At 35.4% G+C, this 15,708-nt stretch overlaps 1 protein-coding gene across 2 annotated transcripts in view; it reads left to right on the forward strand.

Annotated features, from left to right (window-relative positions):
* Nucleotides 1-15,708, forward strand: part of LOC133528679 (cell adhesion molecule Dscam2-like) — a 157,867-nt gene that overhangs the window by 53,576 nt on the left and 88,583 nt on the right. The window contains exon 3 of one of the 2 annotated variants that reach the window (XM_061866145.1): nt 3,051-3,114. In XM_061866145.1, coding sequence (XP_061722129.1) covers nt 3,051-3,114 — 64 coding nt within the window. Of the gene's footprint in view, nt 1-2,928; nt 3,115-15,708 lie in introns of those variants that run through there. The other variant, XM_061866144.1, reaches the window with a different exon arrangement.

Consider the following 15,708-nt stretch of genomic DNA (forward strand, 5'->3'; position numbering starts at 1 on the left):
TTAAGAATTTTCTCGATGAATATTAGTTGCCTGTGGAAAGAAAAGTACAGTCAGCGATAAAAGCTTGTACCAAAAATGAATTTTTTGCCAAAAACTTATTTCAATTAATAAGTAAAAAACAAAAGCATCATAACATAAAACTATAAAGTAGTTAAAAAAAACAGATACTCACCAACGGTATTTGATACTGACTAAGTTGTTAGTAGATAATTTTCGGAGGGAAATGTAATAGAAAAGGCATAGATACTGAAACGTAATTGTAAACCATTTATTTGAAATTGAAAGAAACAAGCATATAATGCCAATTCTGTATTGAACATTTATTCGATTTCACCTGTACACGCTAAGACTTTTGTGTAAAGCGCACGAAATAGGTATTGGCAATAGGAGAAGTGCTTTGGATTTTAAGTATATTGCTTTGTAAGCATAATCGTACATACGGTTAGTTGAAAACTCTGCAATACGAAATGTTTACGACTTTATGAAGGCAATTCGTGTAAATTATAATAAGTCCGTCAGCGACGTTTATTTCTGAAGTACCGGTACTTGTGATACTTATGCCCGAAGTACCCTTGTAATTGTTACTGTATCCACTGGTAAATATTTTATTAAATAATCTTTATTCTTGCTACGCGTTTTTTATATTTAAGTATATCTCATACAGTACGTTATATATGTGAGTGTAAAGCGGACTTGCTAGTTGATAATTATACACTGTATTGTTATTGTACACCATGCATGAAGTAGCATCTTAGACTTAAAGCCATTAATACATTTAATTTTAAATATATTAAAACGGGTCACGCACGCATTTTAAGTCGAAAACGCTCGACATGTTCGACACGCTCGGGTGCCGTCAGGAGTTTGCGTTGACCGACCGGCGCAGACTGCGGGCCGCAGCCTTCTGCGCCCGATGACTCGACGCGGGTGCCGGTGGCGGCAGGGTAGACGAGAAGCTACCCTCGTTAACGGCATTATTGTCAAATTATGGGTTGCACACAACATTAGGTTCGTTCACACTGTCCTCCGATGCCGAGCGTTTTCGACTTAATATACGTGAGTGGCCCGTTTTAATATATTTAATACGTCTATGTCTCACGGAAGTATTGTTATTAACATTTAATTTTACTTAATTAGATAAGATACATACGTAGGTACATGACTTGCTGCCTACACGGCGCACGCTATGTAAATAACTCGATGTTCTCTACTTTTCTTGACGGTAAGAACCTAGACGACAGATTATTTTTATTATAAAATAGAAAAGACGGTCTTGCTAGTAAAGTTGGTAATTTTTCCACGCTCTAACATAAAAGTATGGTTTGTCACAATATAAATAAGCACCAAATTGACTTCCCAGCTGATTATTTTCACATGGTTTAGTGTTACAATGTGTGATTCCGGGCTTCATCTCATCTCAAACGCAAATGAATATTTAGCAAATAGGACACAAGGGCCTTTTTTACACGTCAAGAATGTCCAGACGGACATTTACACAAAAGTAATATAAATAAATCATCAACCATTATAAAATACGATGGCTAATATCAATTTAAAATGAAGTGTATCCACTAAGAGATGTATAAAGTCTCTAAATGTATATTTATAAAAAAACACAAACAGATACAAAAAATAATAGTCTAAAATGTTTAGAAGTGTAAATGGCTTTAACGGTCAGAACTAAAATAATGGTTTATCAAAATTATCCTTAGAGATGTATAGGATCTCCAAGAGTTTAAATCCTTTATAATTAAAATATCCATTAAAAGAAAAGAAACCAACATCAAAACAAACAACTGAGAACGAATGCGGTGTTTCACTGTAATTATACTCAAATGTAAAGTTAGTAGATGTAATAGCCAGTGTTACTTAGCTTAAACAGACCGGTCTCCACAAACAGCACCCGTATCACGAGTACGACGCGCATCTCAGCTATCCTCCCTCAACCTTCACTCGGGAAAGTGGTGGCATCTCCAAATCATATTATTTTTGACCTCAAGAAAATCAAGTACCGAACGGAATCACAGCAGGTCATCGCTACATAATAAGTACGACCGTAACTCAAGGTCTCATTCCATGTGTCCTATCTTTCTTGGACATTGTGCTTTGTCACAAGTTATTACCAAATGGACTTATTGTCTGGTAATTGCTGTATGCTGTAATGTGTGTAGGAGTAACTCGAATTATTATTCTTACGACACATTTTTTTTCGACAAGCTAATGAAAGAACTAACTTGCTATCTGGTAATTGCTACACACCATAGCGACAGTGTGCGCTTAACTCGAGGCCCTCATCATGCCCCCGTTAATAATTGCAATGGTTCATCTATTTTTTTTTTTGCCACGTTTTTTTTTAAACAATATAAATAAGATCGAAATGGTTCATAGCCAGCACAAAATATTGTATATGTATATTTACCACGACATGAGCAAAGTAATTACCAAGCCAACTTGCTACCTGGTAATAGCCATTTTCTAGCCACAATTATGTTTGATACAATATAATAAGTTCTAAATGGTTCATAGTCACAAAATGTTGTATATATTTGCCACGACATAAGCAAAGTAATTACCAAACCAACTTGCTACCTGGTAACTCCCGTACGCCGTAGCGACGGTGTGTGCCTAACTCGAGGCCCTCATCATGCCCACGTAAATAATTGGAACGGTTGTTCATCTGATTTTTTCTAGCTACATTTATGTTTGATACAATATAAATTACCAAACCAACTTGCTACCTGGTAATTGCCACACGCCGTAGCGACGGTGTGTGCCTAACTCAAAGCCCTCATCATGCCCACGTAAATAATTAGAACGGTTGTTCATTTGATTTTTTCTAGCTACATTTATGTTTGATACAATATAAATAAGTTCCAAATGGGTCATAGTCACAAAATATTGTATAGATATATATGCCACGACATCAGCAAACCATCTTGCTACCTAGTAATTGCCACACGCCGTAGCGACGGTGTGCGCGTAACTCTAGGCCCTCATCATGCCCACGTCAATAATTGGAACGGTTGTTCATGTGTTTTTTTCTTCTCCAGGCGTGCTCTCGGCGGGCCCCCATTGTTCGAGCGCGGACCCCCACTCGCCTCCCCACGTAAAACGGTTCGTATTTTTCATTGTTGCTTTAAAGCCTTATAGGTTTTGCTTTATTTATGTCCTTTATAACTCGCCCTGAAAGATAAATGCCCTGAAGGTGATGTTCGGTTTTTGTCACGCCCACGTTTGTTGGTAATTGGAGGCTTAACAAAAGTGTAAAATATGTAAGCTACGTTCTATAAATAACAAACCTTTAGGCAAACATGTCTGGAGCGTGAATTTTAATTACAGCCGCAAATTTAATGAGACGTAAGTAGAGTGCCATAAATCGATTTTTAAAAAATAAAATTAAATTTAGGCTTAGCTAACAGAGTGCATTTAATTTTTGTTTTTTTTTTTAACGACTAGGTACATAGTCATCACTAGTGATAGTTGTGAGGTTGCGTCAGTAAGTGCGATGCCGACATTTGATGCATTGCGTGCTGAACTATTTTATAAGGAAAATTAAAGGTCATATTTTTTTGGTAAAACATGGTTAAAACAAGTTAATTCAATTAGGCTTTAATAACTACCCTTAGAATATGTGGTCATATCAAAAATACACGATGCTGTACTGCAATTCTTTTAGTATGCGTATCTTACCTACTGCATAGTACGCTACGGCAGATTTTCTGTGATACGCCATACACGGCCCGATTCGAACGATACGTCACTACGATACGAGATACTTCGGTAAGGAGAACAATCTCTTATGCGAGAACTGTTGCTAAAGTGTCTAGCTGGCAGCTGTAAATAATAGTTCAAAATCTCTCCGATGGCGCTAGGGTAGCACAAGGACATGACATGAACTCAGACGTTATTGACGGAGTGAAGTGCGCTGTCAGTGATTTGAAACTTTTTATCAAAGTCAAAAATTTGTTCGCGATGTATTGTGCCGCCTCCTATTTAAGGTTTTTTAATGTAACTATTGACACTGGCATATCTAATCCATATCGTATCTTTAGCAAATGCTTGATGTATCTTAAAGTTGAAATCGGGCCGACAGTCACGCTACGCGCTTTGGCGTAGCACTTCGTAGCGAAGCTGTTTCTGCAACCTATCAGTATAGGTACAGGCCAATTCAAACTTAAAATTGTTATCCGTCTCTATTATTGTTATTTGAGCATCTTGCCTGCATTGGTGACTTAAATATCAATAACGGATTTTAAAGTCGGAATGGGATTTCCACTCGAGGTGTACTGGATGCTTCTGAACATGAAGCTTTAGATATTAGGATCATAATGTATTGTAAGATTTATTTTGTTACATACTACATTAATGACACATTGTAAAACAAAATTAATATCAATAATCTATGGCAATACAGTGTGTCCCTAGCCATTGGACAAAGCCGAAATGTACATATGCATTAGGGTATTTAGAACCAGTGTACAAAGTATCATAACCAGGGCCCGTACTTTTCATGCCGTTGACGCAAAAATGACGTAATTGAACATACAGGGAGTTGTTTTACAATACTACAAATTTAGATAATTTACTTATTGACGGGTATCAAAATAAATACTTGTTACGAGAATAAAAGCTTGTTACGCTGTTCAAAATCAAAAATATGTATTGTTTAATAAATTAATAATCTATTTTTTATTTGAGTGACAATAAGATGAAAGTCAGCTAGACGTTTCTGTACTGATTGTCAAGTATATGTATAAATTACCTAAAGAGGTTGATAAATGATTAATTATTACGAAAATACTCATTGGAATCATACTCTATGTAGAGTGACGTCATTTTTCTGTCAACGGCATGAAAAGTACGGGCACTGATCATAACAATCGGTGCAGCGGTTTCGAAGAAATTAACAAATTATCATTTTTTACTTTGGAGCAGCCTGTATGTGTTAGTAGCTCCTAAGGTAATATCCTCAAAGAATAGTATGGAACCTTCTTCGACCTTTTTGATTATCTTTTTTATTTATGACACTAATAAGCTTCTGACTTTTGATAAATCATCATTCAGTCATCATCATTATCAAATATTTCGAACAAATTGTGTGCCAAAGATTAACACTGTGTTTCTTTTTGTTGTCGATTATTGCAAATAACTTTTGTTCGACAAATTTATTTTTTTATCTTTTGTTCTGATTAAAAAAATATTAACATCAGAGCATTCCAGAGAAGTAACCCTACGTGGGATTTCAGGGTTTGTCCAATGGCTAATCACCCTGTATATTTCTACGAATAAGTAGGTAAAGATTACATATAAATGAAACGCACTTTGTTATCTATTTTAATAATGGCATTTATTAATAAACCCACTTATAATTAATTATTCATAATCGATGATAATTAGGCTTGGGACTTTTGGATGCTCCCCGTGGTTCTAGAATCCACGGAGTCGCCTTTATGTCATAATATTTTTTTCAAAGTCAAAGTGAAAGTGTAAAAATAAAATATTATATTGGCATGATTTATGCTGTTATATCGGTAATAAACACGTTATTATGACTGCTATTAATTTATCATAAATCTATACTATTATCATACACACAATTAAGTCACTGTCACAGTTCACAGCTGACGCGATATGCATTATTATGATTTACTTAATTATGCATCCTCTTTGATACTTGTGTTGTGACAGAATACTGACATCTATTTTACAAATAAAAAATATAATAAACCACTTGAGTAATAAATTGACATTTTTAATTTAATCAGATTGCTCTGGCTCCTACACTAGACTCAGCCTGTCTCGTAGGTAACCCAGACTCAAATAAGTTTATACAATTGATACTTAAAGCCTATAAAATATTATAATTTTACATTTTTACAATTAAATTAATAAACAAGCAATTTAAAACTATATAAAAACTAAATTAAACTAATTTAAATTGATCATTCTGTGTGCGACTCGATCAAGTTGATTGTTGCGAGTGAAAGAGCGTGTGTGTGTATGTGTATATGTATGTGTGTGTGAGTGGATGTGAAAAGAGAAATGTGCTTATTTAACTTTCGCCCGCATGTCAGTGTTATTCGCAATTCCCTTGACGCTTCCGTGTTCCATCGTCCACAAAACTGACACTTATTAAACCTTATCGCAAGACCATAAGGTCCACAACAGTTCAGCGTGTTGCTGTTTAGTTCAAACACCATAACAGCTAACCGGCTCAGCGTCGTTTAAAGCAAACTGTCGATGCCAACGAACATAAAGTGAGGCAAACATTCTGTGGTGTAAGCCGATGTGATATTTAGTAGGGGCGCATCACAAATGTTTATAGGCAAGCCGGAGTTATTTTGACATTTTTATATAAGCAGTTACACAAATGCTTGTGTGAACATTAGGCAAGCTGGTGGAGAAGGCGTTCTATCCACGCCTTGTATGTAATATTTGTTAAAGTGAGGTGTTTTACTAATTTGTTATAATTATCAAGACATCAAGTTGCTTTACATAGAGCACATAAGAAAGATTTCATAAAAAACCGGCCAAGAGCGTGTCGGGCTATGCTTAGTATAGGGTTCCGTAGTTACCAGTCCGTCAAAATAGACTTTTTGCAAAAACTCAAAAACGGCTGAGCCGCTCCGGCTCGCTATAATTTTCCTTGAAATTCTTTACTGAGCTTTACTTTCTCGATTTTTTTCATATTTTTTGGACTTAACACATTGAGTACCGGGAACTCGCTCGGCGGGTTCTCTGTTCGTAGTCGCTTTTCTCTACAAAGCGGAAAAACGCTGGGATCGGCTACGAGCGTAGCGCTACGAAAACGGTGGTAGCGAATGTGTTAAGGTTCAAAAGTTAGAGGGGGCGGGGTACATTTTTTTTCTTTCAGAGCGATTATCTCCGAAAATATTACGTTTGTCAAAAAATTATTATTGAAGACGCATATTTGTTTTTAAATACCTACCTATCCAACGACACCCAACACTATGGAGTTAGAGCGAAAAAAAAAGCCATCCCCACGTTTCGTACGCCACCCTAAAAAAACATTTTTCTAGTTTTTATGTTACGACTTCGTCGGCGTAACTGATTTATATATTAGTGCCAAATTTTAGCTATCTGGCATTAACGATCGCGACATACAGAAAGACAGAGATGGCGAAACTATAAGGGTTCCTAGTTGACTACGAAACCATAAAAATGATTTGATATAAGTATAGGAAATTTTAGTTTTTTAGCTGTAATTTGCGCACTAATAAATGAAAGCAAAAATATACGTACTTTAACAAATACTTGGTACAAAGAAGGTCTATGAAGCAAATACAATTTCTGAAGTTATAGAAAAAATTCAAACGATGATTGTTATTTTCACATAATTTTTCTGGGAGAGTGATGGAGATATATTACGTGCATCCGTCACCCTCGCTGTAAGTTATCAAAACGTGACTGATGTCTCATCAGCAATACACGGCAAACACGCGTCAATCATTCTTAGTGAATACCATACAAGGCGGAATTAATACGCGGATTCGTCGTATTTGATGATTTGATTTTCTAGTTCACGATTAGTGACTTTAATTATCGACACGATGCCGATTACGGAGAGTTTGCTTGACATGAGATTGAATGAAAAATATCTAGCCTAGACATGTCGAGCGTCTAATACACTTTATGAGTTATAAAAAAAAACATCGATATATTCATCAAAATGAATGAAATAGCGGATTTTTTTTTCGTGATTTCGGATCGAGATTGGCTCTTATTCAAAAGTTTTTAAATATGACTTATATAATTTACCTCAGAGTATGGCTAAATATAACAAAATTACAGCATCACATTATTGTGTTACATAATCTGCTTATCAAAATGTACAGACATGTGTTGCGGTCGCACTATCTCGCACATTGTCGTGGTAGCGTCAGTTCGAACATGTAACAATGCTCTAAAACGGACCGTGGACACAAAACATTAACTACATTAATACGTACAGAGGGCGATACGATTACGGAGAGTTTGCTTGACATGAGATTGAATGAAAAATATCTAGCCTAGACATGTCGAGCGTCTAATACACTTTATGAGTTATAAAAAAAACATCGATATATTCATCAAAATGAATGAAATAGCGGATTTTTTTTTCGTGATTTCGGATCGAGATTGGCTCTTATTCAAAAGTTGTTAAATATGACTTATATAATTTACCTCAGAGTATGGCTAAATATAACAAAATTACAGCATCACATTATTGTGTTACATAATCTGCTTATCAAAATGTACAGACATGTGTTGCGGTCACACTATCTCGCACATTGTCGTGGTAGCGTCAGTTCGAACATGTAACAATGCTCTAAAACGGACCGTGGACACAAAACATTAACTACATTAATACGTACAGAGGGCTCGAAATCCAATATGCGTACGCACTAAATGTAAATATCTAACCCGTTTGCCTCAAATGTTTACTTTCTGCCCATTTAACGAAACCAGCGGCCGGAGCCGAGTGCGAATCTATTGAAGTGGGCGCGTTAATTAAACTTTGAGGATAAAAGCGAGACCACCGAAAACCCAAACTACCTACAAAAATAATTGATCTTGAAGCGTTCCCCCGTTTAGTTTCCAACAATGAAACGGGTGTTCGTAATCGAATAATCAAAGTTAGATCAACAGTAATGGAAAGAGCATATACAATGCAATCATTTGAAAGGATCTCGTATAAAAACCGTGTTTAAATGAACGTTTTTCCGAATTGAATTACCTTAAAATTTAGTCCAATTTGCTGGAAAATGCCTCGGTAAAATTTAGCTCAAAAAGTACGGATAAAACCGAAAAAAGTCTGGTAGCAGCAAGTTGAATATCACTCATAATTACTTTCCGAGTTAAGTTTGCGACCCCGCGACTGAGTAAGAGCATCTTCTTGATTTAAAATGTTTTGGTGACTGCAGTTTCACAGTAGTTGTAATAGACACAGTTTAGTATTTTTTCATTTGCCACAGTCGAAACTTTCAGTCCCATAAAAAATATCAATAGGTACCTTAACCCACAATAAAGTAAAAGTTTGTTAATGTAGGATAATAAATATGAATTGGCAGTTGGCACGAAATATGTGACAGCCGCCGCCGGCCCCACTTTGTCGCTTGCCGTAAGGACGAGATCTGCTTGTATCTTTGTACGAATAATCTGTCAAGGCGTCCTTATGGTAAGTCACAATGTGGGACGTTTTGCTGGCCGCGGTCACATATGTAAGTATATATAAATAATTTTGCCAACATTCTCAAAGATAGCCAGCGCCAGCTCTTAAGAACCAATTAGTAGGCATTTCCAATTTCAAATAACGCGTTATGTAAATAAAAAAGCTACGCAATTTTGCAAAAGAATTTCACTAAATTTTATCAACGAGCATATTGCCGCACAAATATCTTTAATCTAAATACACAGTGGAGATCCCTTTTTATACCCGAAAGCAGGATTCCATTTCGGGCGGGTCATAACCTCGAGTACTATAGGCGTGATATCTACGTAAAAATTCAATTTCCAAGATTTTGAGGTGCGACCGTATGAAAAGGTGTGACAAGGGTGAGGGATATGGATTTCAGAGGGTTAAACCCGTCATATGACATTTACATTTGACCGGCGTTTTCCTTTTGTTGTTAATCCCCACGTTTAAGTCGTACATTCAATTAATTTAGGGGTTAATTATACCTTTGTACGCTCACCGCGCGTGGGTTTTTAATGTTGTACCTAAATACGTACGTTTTCTTTTTAATATACCCACAGCTTCGCCTGCGTGAATTGTGCTGTGTCATTTTTCTGCCTTTACGGTGCTTTAGAAGAAATCACCGTTCGTCGATGCTTAGAAGGCTGTCTATAATAGTACCTAGTTTAGCGGCAAAAAGTTAGCAAATATACAGAGTTCACTATTTGAATGGTAAGTACGGACGGAACTACAATAATTTCTACTAAGAATATTTTAGACATTTGTAGTCTAATGTCTAATTGTCCATACAAAAAGAGAAAACGTTTTTCAATTTCTAAATATTTTCCATTCTCGATGGTTTTTTAGTATGTTATTGACACAATGAAAAACTAGGTTTATAGGTTTTCTTTTTTCTTTTAATTATTTGCGAAACAAAAAAAAAATGTTTTTCAAAAAAGTGAAAGCGAATATATCGACATCGAAATCAAGGTGATTTGTTAAGATTCAGTTACCTAGTGGAAAACCGTTTTCTCCCGAAATTGAATTTCATAGAAAAATTACTGTTACTTGTTAGATTCCAAAAGCTATTCTTTCCTCTTAAGCATGGTGGCGCATTGTAGTAGTAAACGCGACATATACTTAGTACCCAGAGTGCCGCTGCGCACTCGAGTTTGAAAACCCGTGTGTTTATGTAAGTACTCGAGTGCTCGAGTTCAAACGCTCACGGCTTGGCGTTAAAAATGTTTACACGGATATAAACAGCGAATAACTTAACCCTAGTTGTGCGATAATTGAGACTTGGTTATTAGCGCTGCGCTACCTTAATCGACTTTTATTTGTAGTCGGTATTTTTATTTTTACTGATTGCCAAACCGCAGTTGGTTTAAGCAATAAAATTGGAATACCGATTATACGTACATTAACTTAATTACGCAATATTTTTCGTAAAGGCCAGTATTTAATTCTATATGATATACCTATCTATACGTTGCAATGTGAGAGTATAAATAAATACAAAACTGGATATTTAGTGACCACGCCACACCTTGTATTGTATTGCTGACAACCTTACGAGTCGAATAAGCGCTCGGGAATGGTTACCTATTAGACTTTTTTTTTTTACAGTTAGATAAACACAAAAGTATATGAAAAGTGGTGATATCACTTTGCGTAGTATTTAAATTTTGTACGAGTTTTACTATTTGAAATTGTGTAGCCGCTATGTCTCAAAACACGTGACATTACGGTAATGTAGGTCCATTACCGGACACCGTACCGTACATTTCATTTGAATACTTTCGTTAGTTTTTAGTTTGATTATTGATGAAAATGACATTTTCAAGCATTTCCGATGCTTGAAAATGCCGAAGAACACGTACATTTGGGGCTAACAGTAATAATATTTAGAAATAAGAGCTGAGAACGGTAGCTTTTACCATCAAAATCGAATGAAAAAACTTGGCGGCATATGAAACTTTTGTAGAATGGAAAGTCAGCATAGCGCCCAGTCTTTCTTGGAAAACGTGTTTGTAGTGCTTCATTGAACTGGCGAATAAATACCTAAAAGCCTAGCATAAATTGCTGCAATTATTCAATGTTATAAGTAAATAGGTAAGCCACCATTTTAAAACTGTACTTTTACTGTTTTGACAGTTAAAATTTGCTTAGTATATAAGTTTTGCTTTTTCCGCGTAAGTGTGTTGAAAACGTCGTATGAAACACGTGTGCATTGGTCATTACACACATCGGATTTCTTATTGCGCGCTCGCTTCCAGCTCGCACGCACTATGTCGTCTCGTGTGTCGTGACGAACATTGCACTCTTGTATCATAATGTACTATTATCGTACAAATAATACATATACTTACAGCTCAAATGCTGAACAAAAACATATCATACCTTCAACATATTATCTATAAGTATACTAAATAAACACCCTAAGACAAAATACACAGAAAGAGGTAATAGAAAAGCATCCACCGACTCCATGAGCCGTTCGAAGCCATCTGTATTAGCGAGTATTAACGGAAATAAAAGATAAGCTCGTCCCGTGGGCCGGACATATACGTCCATTCCAGCACTATCTACGCTAGCTTCCATTTAGCTTCGCTCACATATGACGGGAGTACATTTTGCTCGTACAATGCTGGCGTAAATTTCATGTGTGTGTTGGCGTCATTGTTTAACTTACTGTTTTATGCCCGTTGTGATGATAGTTTGTATTGGACGCTGACACTAAGCGGTTTAGAAATGCTAGATGGTGTTTGAGCTATGGATTTGTTACCAATAGGTATGTATGTACCTATATTTTGCGCTACGGTAATGATATGATACACAAACTACGCTACGCAGTTTATATAACCTCCTAAGACCCTGAGTAATTTTTTTTGTACATATTCCAAAATCTATTTTGAACTTTTATTAATGTAACTAAGGGTTCCAAATTCAAAAACAAAACAATTGCTTCTGGGTCTCAGAAGGTGATATTGATCCTTATAGTTATATTGAAATGGAAGTTTTCAATCAATTATTTTCGAAATGTCGGTTATGTTGTATTTTGTTTCATATTTTTTTTTACTTTTTTTGACGTAAATAGAGTAAAAACTGTTTTAGAATGTGTTTTTTTGTAGAGATCATAAATACCCTGACTTCCAGACTCGACATTAAATGCTTAAAAGCCTGTGAGCAACATCTAAAAAAAATGAAACTAATTCAGTTTAAATATGTTTTGAGCTGAAAGCTTTAAAAACTTATTATCTTGGATTCCATCACATGTAAGTAAATAGGTATACACTTTGGATATATTAAAAAAAAACATCATTTTTTTATGTTATTGATCAAATAAGTACATAGTTAACACAGCATTGCAGTAAAAACAAGGCACTGTGAAACTACACAATAAAAGAAAATACAAGGAGACAAATACTAATTAAACAATTGGATTTGGGCGACGTGGCTCCGTAGCGTCGTCTGACTCACATGACATGACTGACATGCTACATTTTACTCTTGAATTAGCGTATAAATGCGTAATGCTGGGCATTATTGTTAATTTACAGAAAACATTGCCAGATACCTCATTGCAATTACTAGGTATATTAGTATAGTTCGTTTTTTTGCGTTAGAAAGAAGGTAATCGATTGCGACGTGTCTTTTTCTTGTAAAACACTTTGGAAAAATAAGTCACGGCAAATATGTAAAAATTATAAATGATATATGATTTCTACATTATTTTACTTTCATGAGTAGTAGTTACTGTTAAAAAAAAAGTTTTTCAATAAAAAGACTTGTCAAGATTGTTTACCTATTTTCTTATGCTAAAAATTCGAATATAGTAGTAGTAAACACTTTATTGCACGAAAACTGTAATTGCAGTTCTTTAGATAGACAGTAGCGGTTTTTACCGAGCTCGGGTCAGGTAGATATGATTGGGTTTAACGGCCAGTTTGTATTGTTTGTGGTTTTTGTTCTGGCTATATTATGTACATCTTTTTGGCATATACAATAAAATTATACACCATTTACCTAATGTAGAGGTAATAGTGATCATTACAAACTTAGGGACAGTTTGCTTGAGCTAGGTACATCTATATGTTGGTTGAGTGGGTGCAAATCAATTGTTGAGTGTGCCCCAGCTATTTAGTTGTGCACTTTATGGTGTCAGAAATATATACCGTCATCTGTTATTTATTAGTGATAAGAAATAAATGACGGATAATATTCGCATTGATATATTACAATTAGTTTGCCTAGTGAAATTGCGTACGGACGTTTAAATTTTTTTTTTGTTTTTTTTTTTCAATCGTATATTATATCAAATGATAACTTATTTTATTCTTAATCTGTTGCCTTATTAAATAGTTTGGGAATGGAAGGTCTTCAAATAAGATTATCAAGCTAGTTGTGGCAAATAGGAAGTTTCTGATGTATCGTGCCGTTATAGCACTAGAAGGAAGGAGTCTTACCTAAATTTAGGGGTCCTACCGCCTTTCCGGGGGGTAAAGGTAGGGGGTTAATTTTCAATAATGTATATTTTAGAAACTAGGCGACTAAAGTGCCTTTTTCCGTGTAATTTTATGCGCTAAATCGAATGAGACCATACCCATACTTATAGGATCAATATTTAGTGAGATGTGTATCAGTTTAGTTGAACTTCAGCAAAAACAACTGCAAATGTTCTACATTGAAAGAAAGAAAGAAAACACGGAAAAACAGTTATGTTAAATTTACAGATAATTTGTAAAATTTACAGAGAAATCTGTAAATTTAACACATATCTCTGTAAATTTTACAAATTATCTGTAAATTTAACATAACTGTTTTTTCCGTGAAGAAATAAGTTTAAGCGACTGCTCGTTTTTGATTCAAGAAAGTTCATAAAGATTGATTTTATTGGTCCGCTATAAATATGTCACCACCATACCGGCATTTGATTTGGGTATCATGTTGTATTGACGCAGCTGTGAGCGGGGTTGAATAAATAGCGCTGTATATTTGTTGTGTATAAGCGCAGTGCGGGTCATGTATGATAAATTGGAATAAGTTTACCATTACTCTTGTTCATCTATCATCCATGCCAATGGCAGCTTAAGCACATGCAGTGCGCGGTTCGTAATGTGGGATATATCAAAACGTGTATATAATATGTTGTGTGTTGTCGTAAAAATGACTGTTTAGGTGTGGTAGATCAAGGAATTAAGAGTCTATCCGTACTAATCTATGCCTGGTACTAATTTTCATTGCTAGAAAATAAAATAAACCATACAAATCTTTTATTCACTCTATATTCTTTGTATTACTTTATTTTTAAAGTGTTCTAACAAGTGTATTGCTGTATGATGGTGCTACTATATTACCAAAATATCCAAGCTGATAAATTGAAATTTGTGCTGTATAAAGTTATAAATAAACGATAAATGAAGTTTCTTTTCTACACCGAAGACCCTATTACAAATTACTACGAATAGCGCTCTTAAGAAAGCCAAGCGCTAACATACTTGTATGTTAAGGGGCTCCCTGGTGCCAATGACCTTCGATCTGATCTTTAGTTTTGTAATAGTTTTTGTAGTTTATCATTTTAACAGCAACGGCTTTAAGAAATATAGTATCCCATATTCACTTCAAAGTTCATTGTCTTCGAGATATTTGTCATCAAAGTTGAACAATTTTAGGCAAAAAAAAAAACTGGTTTTCTGGCCATAACTTTTGTACCTATAGTTTAGAATTAAAATCTCTGACCAGTTTTTAGAGACCTCAAAGACGAACCGACGATATTTAAGAGTAACGACTCAAAACTTGTGAAAAATCGATGAAAACCGCGGGGAGCCCCTTAAGTTAATGCTCATGCCAAGTTTCATGTACCCAATTAAGGCGTGTCGCTTCAAAATGAGAGCGTAACTTTGATTGTATGTGAGCAGCTTGGCGGAAGAGTAAGTTCAAGGTCATCAAGTTGGATTTATCACTTAAGGGGTAGTAAATTTAAGAGTTTATACAAAAGTAATAAATTAACAGCATGTGTTATCAGTGTTATTAGATATAGATCGTGTCATTCATGACGACGCGTGCCTTTACTCGTATTGGCATATTATTAAAGGTTAGATTTGACAAATCTGCGCGTCATCGTGGATGACATGAACTATACGGCCGGTAGACGACTGAAGAATGGGCCATACCTCAGACGCGCGGTATACAGCGTGTATATTTGATACCACCACATAATCAAAGGGCAGTTACTTTAGACCAGAATGAACACACTTTCATAGGTTTTATCAAAAATTGACTACTTTTATTTTTCCATAGTAAATAATTCAGCAAGCAATGTATCACTACTTTGTTTTAACTCAAAACGTTGCATTTAATGACGCGACGATGTCACAACTGTCACAAATGCCCATGATGTACGAAATACATTGCCGCTTCAAAAATTCATTATGCTCTGGTGGTTAACACTAAATCAAAAAACATGTTCCAGAATAATTTTGCAGCACTAAAACCTACGTCTAGTTTAAGTTTGTGGTAATATCAAAAATACA

Source organism: Cydia pomonella, chromosome 19, assembly GCF_033807575.1.
Source record: "Cydia pomonella isolate Wapato2018A chromosome 19, ilCydPomo1, whole genome shotgun sequence".
NCBI lineage: Eukaryota > Metazoa > Arthropoda > Insecta > Lepidoptera > Tortricidae > Cydia > Cydia pomonella.